The 21,086-nt window shown below is 53.8% G+C and overlaps 2 protein-coding genes across 9 annotated transcripts in view; both read left to right on the forward strand.

Moving 5' to 3' along the window:
* The window catches only part of QTRT1 (queuine tRNA-ribosyltransferase catalytic subunit 1), a 7,545-nt gene extending 3,379 nt beyond the window's left edge, over positions 1-4,166 (forward strand). Inside the window, exons 4-10 of the mRNA XM_025863367.2 lie at positions 495-573; positions 661-776; positions 3,005-3,143; positions 3,400-3,475; positions 3,597-3,706; positions 3,793-3,880; positions 3,981-4,166. Coding sequence (XP_025719152.1) covers positions 495-573; positions 661-776; positions 3,005-3,143; positions 3,400-3,475; positions 3,597-3,706; positions 3,793-3,880; positions 3,981-4,133 — 761 coding nt within the window. The 3' untranslated portion in view covers positions 4,134-4,166. The remainder of the gene's footprint in view (positions 1-494; positions 574-660; positions 777-3,004; positions 3,144-3,399; positions 3,476-3,596; positions 3,707-3,792; positions 3,881-3,980) is intronic.
* Positions 4,167-6,650: 2,484 nt separating this feature from the next.
* DNM2 (dynamin 2) overlaps positions 6,651-21,086 on the forward strand; it is an 85,722-nt gene continuing 71,286 nt past the window's right edge. For 4 of the 8 annotated variants that reach the window (XM_025863337.2, XM_025863331.2, XM_025863333.2 and 1 more), the window contains exon 1: positions 6,651-6,980. In XM_025863337.2, coding sequence (XP_025719122.1) covers positions 6,820-6,980 — 161 coding nt within the window. In that variant the 5' untranslated portion in view covers positions 6,651-6,819. The remainder of the gene's footprint in view (positions 6,981-21,086) is intronic. The other 4 variants (XM_073887686.1, XM_025863335.2, XM_025863332.2 and 1 more) reach the window with 1 other exon arrangement.

Below are 21,086 nucleotides of genomic sequence, written 5' to 3' on the forward strand. Positions count from 1 at the left end.
TAAATAAATAAAAATCTTAAATAAAAAGATTATCACTGTCTTGGGTTTTGCTGTGAAATTAGGTATGCCATAAGCGTAAGATAAAGTCTTTGATTTTGAGAAGTTTCTAGATTTTGGGATTGTAAGAAAGGAACATCCTGTTAAGGGTTGGACCATGATTTATTTAGCCAGACGTTGATGGTCACTTGGGCTCCCATTATGCTATTACCTGCCACGCCATGGCGGATCACTTTGTATTAACAACATTTTGCTCTTGAAGGGTAAATGTGCAGGAGTGGGATTTTATTCTTTGTGCCTGGGCAGGGTTTTAGCTGGGGTGAGGCAAGACCAAATGGGTATTTTAAAAAGCTCCCTCTGGTTGTTGTATAAACAGACTGGGGGGCTACGTGGGAGTCAGCAAGACCCAACGAGGGACTTCTAGGGTCGAGCTAATCCCCAAAAGGAAGTGAAGGTTTTCCCAGTGATGGTGCTTCTGTCTCCCCCCCCTGCCTCAGGCTCAGACATCATCATGCAACTGGATGATGTGGTCAGCAGCACTGTGACAGGGCCACGCGTGGAGGAGGCCATGTACAGGTGCGTGTGTTTTGGGGGGAGAGGGGATCCTAGTCCTGTAGCCTTGTCTCCTTACCCCCAGGGCTCATGACTAGGGCCCTCTTACAGGTCAATCCGCTGGCTGGACCGGTGCATCGCAGCCCATCAGCGGCCAGACAAGCAAAACCTCTTTGCCATCATCCAGGGTGGGCTAGACGCGGATCTCCGGGCCACCTGCCTCGAAGGTAGAGCCATGTGCTGGTCCATCCGGGGCTTATCCATCACTGAGGGCCCCACATGGGCCTGGCATGTGGTGGTGTGGACAGTGGTTGTTTTTTTTTTTTTTTTAATATTTTACTTATTTATTTGAGAGAAAGAATGAGCTAGAGCATGAGAGGGGGGAGGCTCAGAGGGAGAAGCAGACTCCCTGCCGAGCAGGGAGCCCGATGCGGGACTCGATCCCGGGACTCCAGGATCATGACCTGAGCCGAAGGCAGTCGCCTAACCAACTGAGCCACCCAGGCGCCCCGGACAGCGGTTGTTAATGGGTGGAAGGAATAGCTGAAGCAAAGGCCCGGAGGCAGAATGGACTAGAATGTTTGCGGAATGATAGTAATTCCAATAGCTAGCGATTTGGGGTAGTCATCAGACACTACGCCATATGCCGGTCACAGATTGACCCATTGAGTTTTCATAGGTGTCCTGTAAGGTGGGAACTACCAGGTTCCCAAGGTTACCGAAGAGGAACCTGAAGCACAGAGCTGTAAAGTCACTTACCCCAAGCCACGCAGCTTGGACGTTGCAGAGCTGAGATTTGGACCCAGTTCTTGGGCTGTAGAACCTACAGCATTAACCGATACAGGTGCTGCTTCCTCCCCAGGGTCAGGAGTTAGGGGTGGGGCCCAGGGATTGTGCTGACATTGGAGGCCCTGGGATACCACACTGAGGTACTGGGGAGCCATGGATGGCTGCTGAATGGGAAAGTGACAGGGACCAAGAGGCATCATGGGAAAATCCCAGTAGGATAGGAAGCAGAAGGCCCATGAAGAGGTTGGAGTATTTGCCTAGAGGAAGGCCTACACCAAGGCCATGGCCACGGAGACAAAGGGGGGCAGAGATAGGGTCTCCAAGGCAACGAAGTGTCATAGGCAAGGCTCTGGGTCCTAGAGTTTGTTTGGCTGGATCCAGACCTCTGATCTGCTGCCTCATGGCTCTGCATCCTTGGCCTCTCTGAGCCTCCCTTTTTTCCTCCGTGAAATGGGCACACATTCCCAGTGTCATGGGGTCGAAGTGAGGATAAACGGGAAGGTCTGTTTAGTCTTATGCCTGCACCTGGCATCTGTGTGCACCGTTGTGCAGACTGCCCTTGTTGTAATTCCTTTTGTCCTCAAGCTGTGCCCAGCTCCCGGTCCGGTAAGCCATTTTAAAGGAGACCCCCAGGCAGAGATGAAAGCAGAAAGCAAGACTTCATGAAACGTTACCCTTACACGTGAAACATTTTCTGGCATTCTCTGTGCTCTCATTTGAAAAAAAAAACCTACCACGCTGGTCTTGCCCTAGCAAATGCAGTTCTTGGCCACGCTGGTGATGCTTCTCAAAGCACTCTAAGCTCACCTGCACCAGCACCAGCACTGCCTGGGTTCTCCCTGTGACTAGATCAGAGTCCACAGTGAGGTCGGGGTGGGGGTGGGGTGGCTGGGAGGCCACATTTGAACAACTTGTCTCCAGTGGATTCGACTGCTCATTCTAGCTTCGAAACCTGACCCTTTGAACGGGTCTGTGTTGTTGATGCTGTGGCCTCCCGTGGTTGAACTAGGCAACTGGGGCCCAAGACAAGGCTGGGCTTGGAGACTAGACCTGGGTTCAAACCCGGCCTCTGGCGTATGTGTCCTTGGGCCAGTGTCAAGCCTCAAGTACCCCAATCAGTGGTACAGAGCTGCCGCCCCTTCTCTGCAATTTTGGGGCCTAGTAGCCCACTTCTAAAATGCAAAACACTCAGGAATTTGCAACTCACTCCTTTGCTGGCCCGACCAGACCTACGGCGTTATTTACCCCGGTTGTTGGGAGTCTCTTCATGTTTTGGCGCAGAAATGTTACAGATTTTGAGGCCAGGCTGTTGTCTTGCATATGGGATGTTTGCTGTTCTAAAACCTGGAAAATGCTTAGTTTTGAAACATACGTGTCGTCGTCTTCGGTGTCAGTGAAGGGCGCACAGGCTGTGGGCCTCTCCTGAGGACTGAAGGAGGGGAGGGAGCTACACACACAGCAGGCGTTCAAACTCATGGTAGCTGAGCTCACCAGCGGCCTTTAGACAGACAGATGGAAAGACAGACAGACACCTGCCCTTCCCCCACTTCTCTCTCTTTCTTCCCGAGGGACGGTGGAGGTCTGGGAAGGGTCTGCCCCAGGGCTGCAGAGGAGGAGGCATATTTTCTTTTGCCCGGTGACCCCTCACCTTGCCCTGTACCCCCAGAGATGACCAAGAGGGACGTGCCCGGCTTCGCCATCGGGGGCCTGAGCGGGGGTGAGAGCAAGGGCCAGTTCTGGAGGATGGTGGCCCTGAGCACCTCAAGGCTGCCTAAGGACAAGCCACGCTACCTGATGGGGGTTGGGTATGTAGAGACGAGGGGAAATAGCCCTACCTGTGGGAAGGGGTTCCTGGGGATTCCTGCCCGGGCTGGTGTTGGTGGAAGGACACAGCCCTGCCTGGGGGGGGACTAAAGGAGGACATGGCTTTCCTCTGGGGGCGGTTCAGAGGGAATGTGGTCCAGTCCCTGGGGAGTCGGAGTGTCTGTGTTGGGGGGAGACCTGGGTGTGTGACCAGGGCATGATGTTCTCTGCTCCCTCCCTCCATGGCCCTCCTCCCAGCTATGCCACCGATCTGGTGGTCTGTGTGGCTCTTGGATGTGACATGTTCGACTGTGTCTTCCCCACGCGGACTGCGGTGAGGCCCTGGGCAGGGGGCAGACGGGTGGGGGGCTGGGAGGGGGCCAAGGTTGGGGTGGGGCCGGTGCGGATGAAGACCTGGTTGACCCCTTCCTTCCCCTCGTCCACCCCTCCCCCAGCGCTTTGGCTCCGCTTTGGTGCCCACCGGGAACCTGCAGCTGAAGAAGAAGCAGTATGAGAAGGACTTCCGGCCCATAGACTCTGACTGTGCCTGTCCCACCTGCCAGAAGTAGGCAAAGCTGGGCCTGGGGGCTGGGGGAGGGTGTGGCGGGGTGCAGGACTCTGCGTGGCTGAGCCCCAGCCTCCTGTCCACAGGCACAGCCGGGCCTTCCTGCACGCACTGCTGCACAGTGACAACACAGCCGCCCTGCACCACCTCACTGTCCACAACATCGCCTACCAGGTGGGCCTGCGGCCAGGGTGGGCCAGGCTCGGGGTCGGCGCGGGGGAGGGCCCTGGGGTCTTCTTGGCTGACACCCTGGCTGACACCTATCCCCCCGCAGCTACAGCTGATGAGCGCCGTGCGTGCCAGTATTGTGGAGAAGCGCTTCCCTGACTTCGTACGGGACTTCATGGGTACCATGTATGGGGACCCCACCCTCTGTCCCACCTGGGCCACTGAAGCCCTGGCCTCGGTGGGGATCACACTGAGTTGATCTGGCTTGGGGGAGGGAGGAAGGGGAGGGGAGGGAATGGGAGGTATCGAAGGATTTTTTTAAATTATTATTCTAATTTAGAGTATATCTGTGCCTTCTTGGGAAGGTGGCCTGTCTTGGTCCTCTTCTTCCTCTGAGTGTCACTGTGGCCAGTGTGTCGTTCCCGTCCCCCCATCCCCCCCCCCCCCCATAATAATAAGTAATCATAGCAGCAGCTGATCTCTGGAAACCACCTGGCATAGCCCAGCATATAGGATGTACCCCAGCACAGGAGCTGCATCCCTTTTCCTGTGGTTCAGGCCCCCCAGCCACCCTGTGGGGGGCACTTGTTCCCCCACTTTTCACAGGTGAGGAAACAGGTGGAGAGGGAAAGTAGCTTACCCAAGGTCACCACTGAGAGGTAGCCCCCTGGCTCCAGAGCTCATGCTCTTAGCCTTGCCTGTTGACATGTGGCTTAATTTTGCTGTCAGTAAACACAGTGATGAAGACAGTAGGTGTGATCTAGCAGGTGCTTACACTGTGCCCGGTACTGTTCTAAGTGCTTGTCATGTGTATTTAATTCTTGCAACTTTATGGTGCATGTGTACTGCACTCCCCATTCTACAGATGAGGAGACAGGTTCAGAAGAATGAAGTGAGCAAATAAATAGGCACATGATCTAACCTAGATGAGGCCAATTACAGAGCTGGTGCTCTTAGAAGATAAGGGTTTTTATATTGAAAAAGTAATCCATGTGTACAATGTGTAGGATCCACTATTCTTTTTTTTTTTTTTTTAAGGTTTTATTTACTTATTTGACAGAGAGAGACAGCTAGAGAGGGAACACAAGCAGGGGGAGTGGGAGAGGGAGAAGCAGGCTTCCCGCGGAGCAGGGAGCCTGATGTGGGGCTCGATCCCAGGACCCTGGGATCATGACCTGAACCAAAGGCAGACGCCTAACGACTGAGCCACCCAGGCGCCCCAGGATCCACTATTCCCACAGCATAAAAATGCAACTCTTTGATCAGTTTGTGTATTCTCCCAGAGATTTTCCATGTGTATATATTTTTCATGAATGTGGGCGCCCTTGATGTGCAGCTCTGTACCTTTTTTTCTCTTAGTATATTTCAAATTGTTTACACGTCAGAACATGAAGACTTCCTGTCTTAGAGCTGTCGCACAGTATTTAACCAGCTCAGCGAAGGGGATGTAGGGTGTTTTCAGGTTTCCGTCACTGTGGTCAAGGCTGCAATGCCAAGCCTTGTCGGTTACCTTTTTGCCCACCTCTCTGAGACCGGGGTTTTAGGTCTTGGAGCAGGCATATACTGCTGGCCACTCTGCCACTCCCCTGTTACTGCCTCATCAGCCCACTTCCCTACCTCCATTGCATCTGACTCCTTATTGGACTTCCTTCTGGCCAATCTATGCCTAGGGGGATCAAATCACTTCTTTTCATAAAATCCTTCCACCTGTCCCCGGCTTTTTTCCCACGAGGTCAAGATCCCTAGATCCCAGAACCTCCAACAGCGACTGCAAAATAATATCTTTTCATGGGGAGAGGGTCCGTTGAGTTTCACTGGGTACTCAAAAATGTCACGATGCGCTCAAGTTGAAGAGGCAGGGGAACAACGTTGCAGGCGTTAGCCGAATCAAGTCGGGGCGTGAGCAGAAGGTAATCGTAGGAAAGGGCACAGCCTTTGCAAAAGCGTGGAGGTGGGACTTTACAGGAATGAAAATGAGAGCCAACGATGCAGCGCTAGACCGCCTCTCCCTAGGAACTGCTAACGCCGGACTCATCTTCAAAGCGCTTTGAAACCCCGCGCGAAATGCTGGTTTGCAAGCCCCGGGCCGAGATGCATTCTGGGACTTGTAGTTCTCTTTAGAGGCCGGAAACTCAGAAGCGACGGACACTACCGAGTCCCACCACGAGGTGTCGCCCTTCGGCGAGTACGGTGGGCCTTACCCTTTACTCCGGAAGACTCTACTCTAATAGACCTACAACAATCACAAAACGGGAGATTCTTTGACAGAGAAGTTCTCAATCAGTCAGGCTTCGGAGGTCAAAGCCCATCGTCTCTGACTTTGTTGGCTGGAGGAACGAAATGATATTTATGTAAACCAATGGGGAATTCTTAGGGAACTAGGTAGTGTCAAGTGACAAACCTATGAATCGATCCCTAATGTCATTGGCCGGCACTTTTGACTGGCGGGTCTTTCTGCCAATAAGACTTGGGTTTTCTTGCCGTCGGGGACTTCCCATGATAGGCGGAGCCAACATTGCCTTTTCCCGAAACACCGCCTCCTGGCCTTGACAACTCGCTGCCCCCACGCTATTGGCTCTTGCGGAAAAACGACAGTTCTGGAGTCCAATGAACCCACCGGGAGGTCTCCTGGGGGAAGGTTCACTCAACCATAGGCCTATGCCTCTCTTTCACTGGCTCGTGTGTACGAGTGGCAGCGCAACCAGCCAATCGGGGGCGGTGTGAGGGATTTGGGCGCAGCCCCGGAGCCCAGGCGGGAGGTCGCTCGGGTCGGGTGTCGTCTGAGAACCGGATGAGGCGGCGACTGTGAGGCTGAGCCGGGAGCGGGCGTCGCGCCGAGGCCCGGGCGGGCGGGGAGCAACGGCCGCGGACGCCGCGGGGCCGCTTCGTTAAGGGCCGGGGGCAGGCGGGGAGCGCGGGGCGCTCGGGCCGGGGCCGCCGGCGCCATGGGCAACCGCGGGATGGAAGAGCTGATCCCGCTGGTCAACAAGCTGCAGGACGCTTTCAGCTCCATCGGCCAGAGCTGCCACCTGGACCTGCCGCAGATCGCCGTGGTGGGCGGCCAGAGCGCCGGCAAGAGCTCGGTGCTCGAGAACTTCGTCGGCCGGTGAGCGAGCGCGGCGGCCACGGCGGGCGGGCGGCGGCCTAGGGCGCGGAGGGCGGACCGGGAATGGCGCGCCCTGCGCAGCCGGCGTAACTGCGGCGCTTGCGTGCCCGCGACGGGGACGGGGACAGGGAGGCGGGCTCTGTGGGACGCCCTGGGCGGAGGGCTTCCTGCAGGGGCTGGGGAGCCGGCTCAGGCCCTTGGGGCGTCTCACCGACTGGGGGGCGTGGGCCAGGAAGTGCGGTGGACCGTCGCCGACTCTTCTGGTCCCCAGCTTTCGTGGCTGAATTCTACCATCTGGTTGCCTGTGGGTCAGGGTTAGGTCCCTCATCTCTGTCCGAAACCTGCCAGCTAGATACCTATTGGTTTGAACCCCTGTGGTCTGGCTGGCTGTTCATTTATCTGGAGCAGCCCCTGCCGTCTGGTTAGCTGTCTCCCTGTCCTGGATAGAACTCCTTGCCACCACCATTTGGCTGTCCATCTGTCCATTCCCTCAGGGTGGCCCCCTGCTGCCTGGCGTGACCTGTGCTGTCTGGCTGCCCGTCCGTGCCCCTCGCAGACTTTAACACTTAGCTGTGCCTCTGTTGGCTTACTCTGGCTAGCCTCTGCAGTCTGACCGGCTGGCTGGACCCTAGGGGACTCGGTTGTCTGGTTCTCCTAGGCTGACTCTAAAGCCTGGTCCCTGGCAAACGCTGGCTTCTCTCCCAAATAGATCCTTTTGTTTGTCTGTACAGGTGTTGGCCTTATCTTAGTCTGCCCATCAGTGCCCTGGCAGGCCCTGGCTGTCTGCCCCCACCTCTGCAGTAGGGAGGAGGTGGTGGGAGCATGCAGAGGACAAGGGAGTTGAAGGATGAAACCTGAATTTCCCTATCAGTTGGAAGTTGGCCCTGTGGGGGAGGGGGGAACCTTTCTGCAGGATTCTTTCCCGGCCCTTGTCAAGGTGCTCTGGGGTCCCAGAACACAGAGGCCAGCTCCCAAGCAAAAGCCTGCAACTTGGGGGACCTCGTTGGAGCCTTATCAGGCTTTTTGGGCAGCCTTGAGAAGCCTCAGTGTGCCCATCTGTCTGGTGGGCAAACTCCACTGTCTGGGCTGTTTCCAGGATTCAGGAAGCTGATGAATGAGAGCTGGACATGTGGCCTCCAGGGGTGTTTGGTTCTTTCCTCTCCCTTCCCCCGCCTCTTGCCCTTCTGCCTCCCAGATGGGCTGTCACTTCTCCATTCTGGGAAGGACTCCATTTGTGCCTGTGGCTGCCAAACGATAACATCACAGTAATCCTTAGTATTACTGTGGTTGTTCTCGGTGTTAAGGGGTAATGTTCATCTGGCAGGCCCCAGGCTGAGTTCTGTCAGCCTCTTGAACCCCACAGTGAGCGAGGTGGAAGTTCTCTTATCCCCACCTTAGACACGAGCAGGGAGGCTCAGCAAAGACTCATCCTTGGCTCAAGGGCACCAGGCTAGGGCTCACTGGAACCCACTGGGTGCCCAGTCCCGCCCTGTCTTCCCGGAGGCCTGGAGTTCGGCTGTCCGCGGCATGAATTTCCTCCTTTGCTGCTTTGTCTCTGGCGCCTTGCCTGTTGTCCACTGTGGCGGAAAGGTGTGGACTTGGGGTCAGCCGGGCCTGGGCTGAGCCTTGGGCTGGGATGTGGGCCACTTTGCATGGTTATCTTCCTCCCTGCCCAGGCTTTCGATGGGCACACAGCAAAGTTCTGTCCATTTCATTTGCCTTGGGACCTTGCTCAGGTGGTTTGGCCTCTCTGAGCCTCAGTTTCCCCTCCTAAAAATGGGGTGATGGTCCCTCGACTGTTGCCATGATGCAGGGACATGATGTGTTGAAAGTGCTTACTTAACACAGTGTGTGGCACACAGTAGGTCGACATGGACAGGCTGTTATTCACCATGCTGGTTCCTCTCATACCATCAACAAAAACTAATCAGAATAGGGAAAGTGCTCCAAGTTACACACTGGACTACATTTAAGCCTGACGAGGCTGACACTGCTATGATCCCATTTTACAGAGCAGAAAACTGAGGCTCAGCAGAGTACTCTTGCTCAAGGCCGTTCAGTGAGGAATTGGGAGCTCTAGGTTGGGGACCTGGGGTCTCTCTCCCCTGCCCACCTCCCCTCACTCTCTCTGCCCTTCGCCTTTCTCTCTTACCCACCCATCCAGGCATCTACTACTGAGCTGGCTCCTGTGGCAACCTCCTCCCAGAAGCCTGCAATGTGACCTTGATCGTTGAGAGCAATAGTTCAGGGCCTGAGAACCAGAGTTTTAAAAAAGCTTCTTGGGGATGGGTTGCTCAAACAGAGCTAACTTCTTTTTATTTCTGGAGTGTGGGTAAGGTTTCTTAGCTACTAAGCCCTGCCATAGGGGGACGGCAGGCAGGCCTCATTTTGAATGAGAACCTGTTTGCCTCTTTGCACTATGGATCTTTACAGTGGACATCTTGTCTGGTTTCAAGGAACAAACGAGAGAGTATGTCAAGGGCCTGGGCTTGGGGGTCAGCACGGACTGCTCTGTTCCATTGCCTCCTCCTTGTTGGTTTTTCTAAGAATGTGGTCCAAGGGAGAATGGCCCAGTTAGCTCAGCCTGTACCAGTGATTGCAGATCGGGAGCTGGGGGCCGAGGCCTGCTTGCTGGTTTTTGTTTCACCTGCATAGCATTTAAAATCTTTTTTGTTTTTAATTAGCTGCCAATATTTATATTTTGCATCAAGATTCGGATTTTTGCAGTGCTTAGCAAACACCCACAGATCTTTAGAGTTTAGTGGTGGTGTACATGGGCCTTAGGCCTTAGGCCTGACTCCAGCGTGTTTGGGTGTGTGCTTTGGCCAAGTGGACTCAGGTTCCTTTTCTGTAAAATGGGGTGATAACTAGACCCTCCCCAGGGGAACTGCATGAGTTAACGGGTGTTGAGTGCATTGACCTTATGCCCCTGGCAGCTGTTGTTATAATCATCATATTCTGGCCTCCCTAGGCCCAAGTCTTGCTTGGCATCAAGTGCCTGGGTCAGACTAGAAGTGGCCACGGGAGGTGCCACACTCCACTCCTCCCTAATACTCGCCCAGGCTCATTTTACATTTGCCTGGGGACTCCTGGCCCTGGAAACCTTTGAGTTTAAGACCCTTGGCTTGTCTGCCCTGTACCAGCATGTGGCCCTAAGAAGGGGGAAGGATGTAGCTGTCCAGTGACCCTGGTCTTTTAGCCTCAGCAGCCAAATGGAGGGAGGAGCTTGGGAACTTTTTCCTTGGGAGAAGAGGAGGAAGCCGAGGTTGAGGCCTCCAGCTCAGAATCTCCCAGGGCTGGGCTTGATCCCAGGAGCCTTTCCCCTCCGAGCCTCGGTATCCGCAGCTAGGAAATGGGGCTGTTAACAGTACCTACTGACGGGCCCCTTTCAGGTGACCAGATTGGTGTGTCTCACCTCTTAGGGAAGATAAAGTCGTCTGGTGCCTGTCATTGAGGGTGGAGCGAGGACTAAATGCTTCGAAAGAGTGTCTAGCAATGGAAAAGTGCTTAAAACGCTGTGCAGTTTTCATTTATTCATTGAAAAATGTTTTTTGAGCAAGTGTACTCTGTGTGCGGCCCTGTTCTGGGGTGCATACGCGGCCCTGAGCAAGATACCAAAACCCCTGCCGTGGGGGGCAGATAAGGAAGGGGGCAGAACAGGGTGGAAATTGATAACTGTTAAGGAAAAGAAGAGCAGGCTCCTCCTGGGGAGGGCAGGGGGAAGTTCGGGTTTTAAATAGGAGGGGGCTGGGCATCAGGGAAGGCCTTCTTGGGAAAGTGACATTTGAGCCAAGACTTAAGCAGGTGAGGGGGGAGCCACCAGTGGAGATTTGCTGGGGGAGCATCCCAGGCTGTGGGAACGGCCGGTGCAAGGGCCCTGAGATGGTCCTGTGCCTGCAGGCCGGTATAGCAAGAGAGTGGGGGGAGATGAGGTTAGCAGGTGCTAGGGTGGGGTGGGGGCCCAGGAGGGCTCTGAGCAGAGGGAAGGCTGCGGTGGCACCATTCCAATCCTTCCGGACCTGGTTCTGGGTAAGCTGAGGGCTCTCGCCTTCGATTTTCAGCTTTACCTCGATTTTCTCAGTGGAGTGGTACTTGCCAACTCACAGAGGAGCCCAGTGCCATTTTTCTTTTGACAAGAATCAGCTGCCCATAGGTCCCTACCATCTCCAGCCGCGTTTCCATTTGGTCTTCGGTGATGTGTCCCTCATGGAGACATGGCCACACCAGGCTGCTGCCTGGCACACAGTGGGTGCTGGACGGATACCTGTCAGATGACTGGTGGCCGCTCCCATCCCCGCCAGACCAAGGGGCAGGCACACGGGCTGCCACCTGGGCTGGTTTGTGCCTTCACGGATCGTAGGTGTTTAAAGCTGCTTGGAAATGACAGCTGTTGCCACTGTTTTTCCTTTTAGTGGAAAACTAAGGTTCCTTTGCCTGTGTGGTCGGTAGTACCCCGGCCAGCCTGAATGGGGAGCGTCCGGAGGCGCCCGTGGAATGTGGCTGTCCCTGTCACACATCGGCCGAATGACCTCACTTCTCGCATCTGGGAAATGGGAATCAGGATGTTCCCTCTTCCCTGGGAGCGGGCTGAGGATCAAATGAGCTAATCTTTGTGAAATAGGAGAGCCCTGGCTTTTGAAAAAGCCCTGGGTGAGGACTTACCGGCAGTTAATTTCTTTTTCCGCAAAGAGATGGAGTTCATAATTACTTTGTTAGTATAAAGACCACTTTATTTTAGCGCAAACGTGAATTGAGTGCCTCTCGTGCAGGCGGGCCTCGTTCTGGCTTTCGCCTGGAGGAGGGTGGGGGGCAGGAATATAACCGGGACCTGCCAGTGAGCCAGATCCTGAAATGCTAGTGGGAGCCTATTACTGGTTTGTTTCTAAGTGAAAATGGTGGCTGGGATCAAATACTTGGGAGAATCATTTATGCTCACTTAGTGTAAGGTGGTGGGAGGTGGGGAGCAGAAATGCCCCACAGTAGTGAATTGGCTAGACAAACAGTGTGTCTGACAACCAGCTATGAAATAGCTACGCAGGGAGCGAGAAAGAGGATTTAAGGACCCAGAAGGCTGTGGAAGACCGGTTCGTTTCCAGACCCAATGGAAGTGTGCTCTCATCTCGTTCGAAGCAGTTGTATTTTCGGCGTAAAAAGCCTGGGAAGGTATATGCTTCCTGAACCGCCCCCCCCCATGTGGGTGGTCTCCCCATATGATTCTTCGTTTGGTTTTGCTTGTTCGGATTATGTTGATGGTCAAGAAGACAGATTTCTCCAGACCTCAGCTCCGGGCGGCCGAGTGCTTTTTCAGAGTTATGTGTCCAGGGATAATGGCCCTCGCTAGGTACATGGATTGAAATCCCCTGGTGGTAAGCTGGTGGTTTCTGGGGCGAGGGCAGAGGACGAGCTGGTGGACAGCTCTAGATTTAGGGTTTTCAGAGGTAGTGCCGACGGAAGGGAACCGTGTGTCTCTCCAGGTGTTTGCATTTGGGTCAGAGCCACATCTGCCAAGCTCTTGCTGGATTTGGGTGGAAATGCCGAAATTACAGGGCCCTCAATTGCAAGAAAAAATGGGAACATCAGCTAACCCTTAATTTACTGGAGTTGCTAACCACATGCTGTAATTAAGCCCTTATTGTGTGAAAGCTTTGGGAATATGCAAGCCGATAATGAGATATTTATAGGGCATTAGCTCCCATCCGAATAAAAGACAAAAATTGCCTTGCCTCTGAAGGAAGATGGCCCTGGAGAGAAAAGACTGCTTCTGGGTGCGTTTTGGGTTCCTTTTAGTAGGGCAGTGTGGCCCCTGCTGGGTGCTGGGGATTTTCCCTCCCGGAGTCACCCTCAGCTTGAACAGGGAGCCGGTGACTCTTGGTTTCACCTGCTGCTGGATGTTGATGACACAGTAGGAGGTGATGTTTGTGGAGCATCATTCTGTGCCGTCCCCTCGGGACCTCTGTCTAAAATCTGACAGGGTGGTCCCAGCAGCATCCTTGCTTTACAGGTGAAGAAACTGAGGCCAGAGAGGGGAACTGACTTGAAGTCTGCACTCTGGCAGAGGGGGCTGAGATGGAGGCCCGAACCAGCAGGCACATGAGGGTCAGGAAGGTGCCTGTGGGAGGCCTACTTTCCCTAAATTTTCATTATGCAAGTCGGACACGGAAGGCCGAGTTCTAGTGCAAAGGGAAACCGTGACCCATGAGGAAGAACATGCTTCAGCCCCATCCCGTTCTCCCAGCTCCATGGCGGGGGAGCACCACTGTCAGGGTGGGGTGGATCCTGCCAGACCCCTCTTGCATCTTTTTGTCCATAAATCCTTGCTGGTACCTACAGAAAACCTGTAGCACTGCCAGCAGTTGGTTCTTTTTCAGCGTATCTCTTTTCTAGAACTGGGACTACCTCCGCTATACAGCGTGGCAACTTGTTTTCCAGCCGCTTAATACATCCCAGAGGTCTTTCCGTGTTGGAGCGTCTGTCACTGCTGCTTGGAATTTCCTGACAGCCCCAGAGGGGTAAGGAATGGAGGAAGGGGCCAGCAGGAGTTGCCGTGACTGTCCCCCTGAGAAATGGCAGCACCCTTCGTGTGCGTAATCCATGCTGGGGCCTCGGCACCAGGCACCTTTCTTGCCTTGAGGCCAGTGCTCGATCCCTGTTTACTGGTGAGTAGACTGAGTTAGAGAAGCTTGCCCAAGGATGCTGGGGCTGCGGGTGGCCAAACTTGAACCCAGAGCTTTGACTTTCACGGGAGGCCTTCCCGGGGTCTGCTGGCCTGGACCGGGAGTGGCAGCCTCAACCCGGGGCCCAGCTTCCTAGGGTTGAGTTTTCACTCCTCCTGCTCTGTTTGTCCCACAGAGTGGCCTCAGAGATTTCTGGAAAAGGCCGGGTGTCGAGGAGTAATCCAAACCCTCCTTAGGTCCTTGCAGCGCCCACTGACGTGCTCAGTACCGTACCTCAGTTGCTTGATTGGCCTCTTTCAGTGGCTGTTGGGGGTGGCTCTGGTCTTCCTCCCACACCGAACAGACTTTCCAGATCTTCGATGTGCTCACTGTTTGCCAGGTGCTGAGCACTCTCTGTGTGTCCTTTTGGGTCGGCCCCATCTTATAGACAGGCAGCTGAGGGGCAGGCAGGTGGGGGGCCTCCAGGTCCCCACGCTTGCCCACTGGTTCACTCAACCAGTATTTGTCTCCGGTGGAGAATGGTGCCACCGTACCAAGCAGCAGAGTCTGGGCTTGAATGGGGGTGTTGCCACCAGTGAGCCCCAAGAGCTTCTTGTCCTCTCGGGAGGCACAGGGAGAAGGGGTGGAGGCATGTGGAAGACACAGGTTCTGATAGGGAGCCTTGGGGCAGGACTGGTGGTCAGGGAATGCTTCCTGCAGGAGGTGTAGGTCTTTCTGTTGAGGTGAGGAGGTTGGGCAGGGGCTGGCATTCATATGAATTTGTACCTTTGTGGCCATTCTGCCTGGCTGTGGGCCCCAGCTTGTGGCTTGAGCCCTGTTCATAGGCGCTTTCTTTACTTTCCTTTCTTTTTTCCTTTATTTGGCTTTTCAGGGTTTGATTTTATTTCCAGTTAGTTGACACAGTGTTATATTGGTTTCAGGTGTGCAACACAGCGTCAGCTCAGCATGACGCCTGCCTCCCTTCATCCCCTCTCTCTCTCTCTCTCTCTCTCTCTCTCGTGGGTACAGAGGCCCCTTGGTTTATTTACCAGCCTCCTGGGGATGGATGTTGAGGTTCTTTCTAGTCATCTAGTCCCAGATTTGCATGTGGGCAGGGGGCACATGGGGTTGGTTTGGAACAGGTCAGAGTCCTCCACCCTGGGTTCTCGGCTCCGGCCCTTAGCCCCTGCCCTCCCTGGGTGCCTGTGGACCCGTGAGTGGGGGCGCGTCCCTCCTCTGCCCAGGCTCCTACCTCACTTGGGGTAAAAGCCCAACTTCTGTGCCCCCCCCCCGCCCCCCCCCAGCCCTCACTTTCTCCCCTTCTCCCCCTCCTTCATCCCTCCAGCCACACAGCCTGCTCCCAGAACCCCCCAGGCTCACTCTCACCTGAGGCCTCGCTCTCCCCTCATTTGCATCTCTTTGTCCAGAGTTCTGTGTGCCCTGCCCCACTCTGTCTTCTTGGGTACCTGCTGAAAGCTCATCTTTCAGCTCATCTCTCTGCGAGGCCAACACTTACCTATCCTGGCTCACACCGGGCCTGGCACTCTCTCATACCCCTGCCCATCCGTATTTTTTTCTGAGCTCTTACTAACACCTGAAATTATTTTCATTATTTGTCTATCTCTCTGTCTGCCCTCCTCCTGACCCCCAGCAGAATGGCAAGTACTCACAGCAAGGGATTTTTGTCTGTGTGTTCCTTGCTTTCCTGGTACGTAGCAGGAGCATGTGTATTTGTTGAGTGAACGTACCTAGAAACCAGAATTGGATTGATTTCACTGCGCAGACGTTCATTGAGGAAGGGGGCTGGAGGGTGGTGCTGAGACCCCGCATTGGGGGCTCACGGGTGAGATGGGGCGTGAGCCGCTCCAGGGGGGCCAGAAGCAGGCGCATCTTCTTCACGGAGGTGAGATGGGGCGTGAGCCGCTCCAAGGGGGCCAGAAGCAGGCGCATCTTCTTCACGGGGAGGCCGATTTGTCCTGGGGACACTGATAATAACAGTATTGTGCTCAGACCCCAGGGCCAGCCAAGCTTGGATATCTGTCTGGGCTGACTTCCCAGCTGTAAGAGGGGCCCCCCACCCTGGGCTGGGGCAACGGAGGCCCCACAGAGCTACCAATGAGCTGCCCCCTTAAGTCTTGCTTAGTACCTGGGTGCCAGGCAGGAGTGGGCACCACTTTGCCCATGTGCTTGAACACATTCACCACGGGGCCCCTCCGAGGTTTGAAGGCAGGATGCCCAAGTAAGTGCCCACTCGGACCAGAGCAGAACCATGGAAAGGAAGCCACTGGGGGTCGTCCTGCCATAGGGAGCCAGGGGGAGAGGTCATAAAATACCAGCATGCCTCCCTAGACCAACTTGAAACTCCTGTGGGATTCTAGAGCCATAGCATGGAAGACTAGTGCTCTGTAACGGGAGACTTCCTTTGGCTAAACTTGAACCTGCTCGGACCGCAGACCCGCAGGATATGGACAAACGGCCAGCAGAGCTGTCCAGGTCCCCGGTGACACACCCACACCCAGACGTAGGAGGAGGCGTCCCGTAGACTCTGCTGCATGATACATTGTCCCAGCGAAAAGAGTCTTCGGGGACCGGCAGGCTGGCTGGCGAGCAGAGCAGGCAGGAACAGTCCCAGCTGGGGTGACAGCCGCCTGCTGGGTGATACACCCTGGCACGGCCAGGCCAGCACTGGAGGAAGCCCCTGTGGTGGGCCTGGGACACAGTCCTGTCTGTCTCAGGCCATCGGGCCTCTGTGTTCTCTGCTGATGGGTAGGGTCTTTCTGGAGCATCACAGCCTCCTTGTGCAGGAGGCTCCCAGCAGGGATCTCTAAATCGGGATGGGGGAATTGTGCCCAGGGACGAGGAGCCAGCCACTCAGCTTGAGAGAGCCTTCCTGTGGTTTGAGCTGGCACGTCTTGTTGCAATACTGAGTTCCCCTCATCTGGGTGGAAGCTGTTCTGACAGAAGTCCAGGCTCTGTGGCGTCTGTCCTCCCGACACCTGCCACTGGTGCTGCCCGCTGGGGTCACCGCGGAGCTCAGGGCGCGCAGCTCTACAGCGGGGCCCGGGGGGGGGGAGCCTCCACCGGGAATACGCACCCAGCACCGGCAGAAAATGACACGTTGGCTTGAGGTTTCAGTTCTTTTTTTTTTTTTAATTAAAAAAAATTTTTTTTTAATTTAAAGATTTTATTTATTTGTTTATTTGACAGCGAGACAACGAGAGAGGGAACACAAGCAGGGGGAGTGGGAGAGGGAGAAGCAGGCTTCCTGCGGAGCAGGGAGCCCGATGCGGGGCTCGATCCCAGGACCCTGGGATCATGACCTGAGCCAAAGGCAGACGCTTTACGACTGAGCCACCCAGGCGCCCCTTTTCTTTTTTAATATTAAGTTAAGATAAGGCAGAGTAAGGCAGACATTCCTGGTGCCCTTTGCAGGGAACCACTTCCATCAGCCTGTGGCTCTTGCCAGATCCTTTTTCTGTATCTCTGTGTGCAAATGTTCCCCATTCCCCCCAATGCCATTAGAAGCCCATATTTGAGAGTCCAGAGTCCTGCTATAATGTGTCCGCCTCATGCCAAGTTCCTGTTCTTCAGTGTCTGGAGGAGTGTTTGCCTTTATTTTGTTTGTGATACATTTTTTATATTGGAACAATTTTAGATTGACAGAAGGTTTAAAAAAAACAGTTTTTTTAAAAGATTTTGTTTACTTATGGAGTGCCTTGGTCATTAAGTGTCTGCCTTCGGCTCAGGTCATGATCCCAGGGTCCTGGGATCGAATCCCGCATCGGGCTCCTTGCTCGGCGGGAAGCCTGCTTCTCCCTCTCCCACTTCTGCTTGTGTTCCCTCTGTGGCTGTGTCTCTCTCTCTGTGTCAAATAAATAAATAAAATCTAAAAAAAAAAAAAAAGATTTTATTATTACAGAAAACGAACGGGGTGGGGGGAGTGGCAGAGGGAGAAGCCGACCCCGTGCTGAGTGGGTAGCCGACTCGGGGCTTGATCCCAGGACCCTGGGATCATGACTTGAGCTGAAAGCAGATGCTTAGCCAGCTGAGCCACCCAGGTATCTCAAAAATAAACAAGTTTTAAGTTTACAGCAAAGTAGCAAAGAGAGTAGAAGGAGTTCCCATGTACCCTTCACCCGTCCTTTCCTGATGTTAACGTCTTACCGCATGTCCCTCACAGCTAAGAAATGAATCTTGGTAGGTTGTTACCATTAAGGAAAGCCAGACTTCCTGCATATTCCCCCAGTTTTCCCCATTGCGTCCTTTTTCTGTCCCAGGACTCCATCCGGGATGCCACAATGCAGGCAAGTCGTCCCTCCTCCTTAGTCTCTGCTGGTCTGTGACAACACCACCCTCTTTGCTTGCTTTTCATGCCTTGGTATTTAATAGAATGTCCTTCAGTTTGGGTTTATCTGGTATTTCCATGATTAGATGGGGGCTCCAGGTTTGGGGAGAAGAACAGAGAGGTGAGGAGCCCTTTCCTCCACATCCCGTCGGGGGTCCATGATATCAACAGGTCTTCTCATTGGTGATGCTGACCTTGATCTCTTGGTGAAGGCGTTGTCTGTCAGCTTTCCCTGTGGTAGTTCGCTCTTTTACTCCTTTTCATATACCTTCCTCTGGAAGCCTCAAAGGTTCTTAATTGCTTAGATCGGTGACATGTTCAGTATGGCGCCAAGTTCCAAAATATCAGAGGGGATGGGGAGAGAGGCTTTGTTACCTGCAGCTGCCCCTGCAGCTAGTGCCCTCACAGCTAACCGCCCTGCTCCGGACAAACAGAAGCAAACACTTGTGTGTGTGTTCTCCCCTCCCCCATACACAACTTTGCACCCGGTCGGAGCAGTGAGATTGTTACTGGACAGTGTTCTTGGAGATCTTCCTGTATCAGCACAGTTTGTTTGCCCCTTCGGCTGGTTTTGTTTGTTTGCCCCTTTGGCTGGTTTTCCACCCTCCAGGTATAATTTACATACAGTAAATGCCACCCATTTTTTTTTTTAAATGTTTTATTTATTTGTTCACGAGAGTCAGAGAGAGAAAGAGAGAGAGAGAGGCAGAGGCAGAGGCAGAGGCAGAGGGAGAAGCAGGCTCACCACAGAGCAGGGAGCCCGATGCGGGACTCGATCCCAGGACCCTGGGATCATGACCTGAGCCGAAGGCAGACGCTTAACCATCTGAGCCACCCAGGCGCCCAATGCCACCCATTTTTAACATGGAGTTCTATTTTGACAAACAAGCAGACTTGTGTCACCACTGCCACGATCAATACACAGAACACTTGCAGTCCCCCCAGGAGTCCCCCTGTGCCCTTTTGTGGTCACCCCCGCTCCACCCTGTGCACCCGGCACCTGCTGATGGGTTCTCCACCCTATGGTTTTGCCTTTTCCAGAATCTTAGGTAAACGAGCCCATGCGGCTTCTGAGTTGGTCGTGGTTCACTCTGCGTAACACACTGGAGAACCATCTAGGCCCAATGCAGCTGCCGTTTGGTCCTTTTTATTGCTGAGGAGTACTTTGTGGTATGGCCGGGCCACCGTCTGTTGAACTGTTCACCAGCTGAAGGACAGTGCATTATCTCCAGTTCTTGGTGATTCTGAATAATGCTGATAGAAACTTTTATGTTCCTGTCTCTGTGTGGCTCATGAATAGGATACATTTTGAGTTAACGTAGGTATGACTTAGGAGGTAAGATTGAGGTTATAATTTTTTTGCATATGAATGTCCAATTGTGTCAGTACTATTTATTTATTTGTTTGTTTGTTTATTTGGTAGGCTGCACACCCAGCATGGAGCCCAACTGGGGGCTTGAACTCAATGACCCTGAGCTTGAGATCTGAGCCAAGATCGAGCCAGATGCTTGACTGACTGAGCCACCCAGGCGTCCCATGTCAGTACTATTTATTGAAAAGACCTTCTTGGGGCGCCTGGGTGGCTCAGTCATTAGGCCTCTGCCTTCGTGGCTCGAGTCATGATCCCAGGGTCCTGGGATCGAGCCCCTCATCGGGCTCCCTGCTCAGTGGAGAGCCTGCTTCTCCCTCTGCCTGCCGCTCCCCCTGCTTGTGTTCCCTCTCTCGCTGTCTCTCTGTCAAATAAATAGATAAAATCTTAAAAAAAAAAAAAAAAAGACCTTCTTTTGGGGACGCCTGAGTGGCTCAGTCAGCTAAGCGTCTGCCTTCAGCTCAGGTCATGATCCCAGGGTCCTGGGATCGAGCCCTCCATGGGGGGAGGGGGCGGTCCCTGCTCAGCGGGGAGTCTGCTTCTTCCTCTTCTTCTGCCTCTTTTCCCCGCTGGTTCTCTCTCTCTTTCTCGCAAATCAATGAACAAAATCTTAAAAAAGAAAGAAAGAAAAGACTTTTTTTTCTCCGTTTGAGGTGCCTGTGTCAGAAACCAATGGGCTGTGTTTGTGTGGGTTCATTCTGGACTCTGTTTTCTACATTGATCTGTATGTCCTGACCTTTGACCAAAACCACATTTCTTTATTACTTTATAATAAGTCTTGAAATCAGGCCGGGTGAGTCTTCTTTGTTACTCATTTTCAGAATTGTTTTGGCTAGTGTAGTTCCTTTGCCTTTACATACAAATTTTAGAATCAGCTTGTTGATCTCTTAAAGAAAAAGGAAGTTCTCCATCTTGGTACATGGAGAGCTTTGCTATTCGTTTTTCTGCTGTGTGATTCCATGGACCCATCAGTGCTTACCTGGCCCAGTGCAGTTACCTCCTCCTAGGTCTTGTACCTTCTGCCCTCACTCCCTGCCCACCGCAGGCTCTTCTCCCCATTCCCCTTCTGCTCAGACTCCACCATGTCTCCTAGCTCCCTCAGGGTGAAAACTGAAGTCTTCACTACCACCGGAAGGTCCTGCATGATCTCCTTGTCCCCCGCTCACCGTCCGATCACTTCTCTCCCCTCACCTCCTTCATCTGCCCCGGTTTCTCCCTTACTTGTTCTGTTCTGGCTGGACTGGGCTCCTCACTGTTCCTGAAACATGTGAAACACGGTCCCACCTCAGGGCCTTTGCATATGCTCGTCCTCTGTCTGGAAAGCTCTTTCTTTGAGACAACCTGATGAATCATTTGTCACCTCCATCTGGCCTGTGGTCAGATGTCTCCTCCTCAACAGGCCCTGCCTGGCCTCACTGCTAAAATGCCTCCACCCTGTTACTCCATCCTCTTGCCCTGCTTAATTTTTCTTGGAAGCACTTGTCACTCCCTGTCATTGTTCTACCTGTTTATTTGGTTTATTGTCCATCTCCACCCAGTAGAGGGTCAGTGACTTGCTGGTGGGGCCTTGCTCTTGGGTGTGCCCCAGCCCTTTGTATGGTGCCTGGTGCATATTAGATGTTCTAGAAGCCCCTCTTCTCCATGTAAACAAACCGTGTGTCTCAATCACTAACTGGTACTCACTCAGCAAAGGTAGCCGAGCTTGCTGTTTGCCCCGCTCCAAGCTGGGCTGCCACTCC

The sequence above is a fragment of the Callorhinus ursinus genome, unplaced genomic scaffold (genome assembly GCF_003265705.2).
Source record: "Callorhinus ursinus isolate GAN/ISIS: 27379988/994484 unplaced genomic scaffold, GSC_fseal_2.0 scaffold82, whole genome shotgun sequence".
NCBI lineage: Eukaryota > Metazoa > Chordata > Mammalia > Carnivora > Otariidae > Callorhinus > Callorhinus ursinus.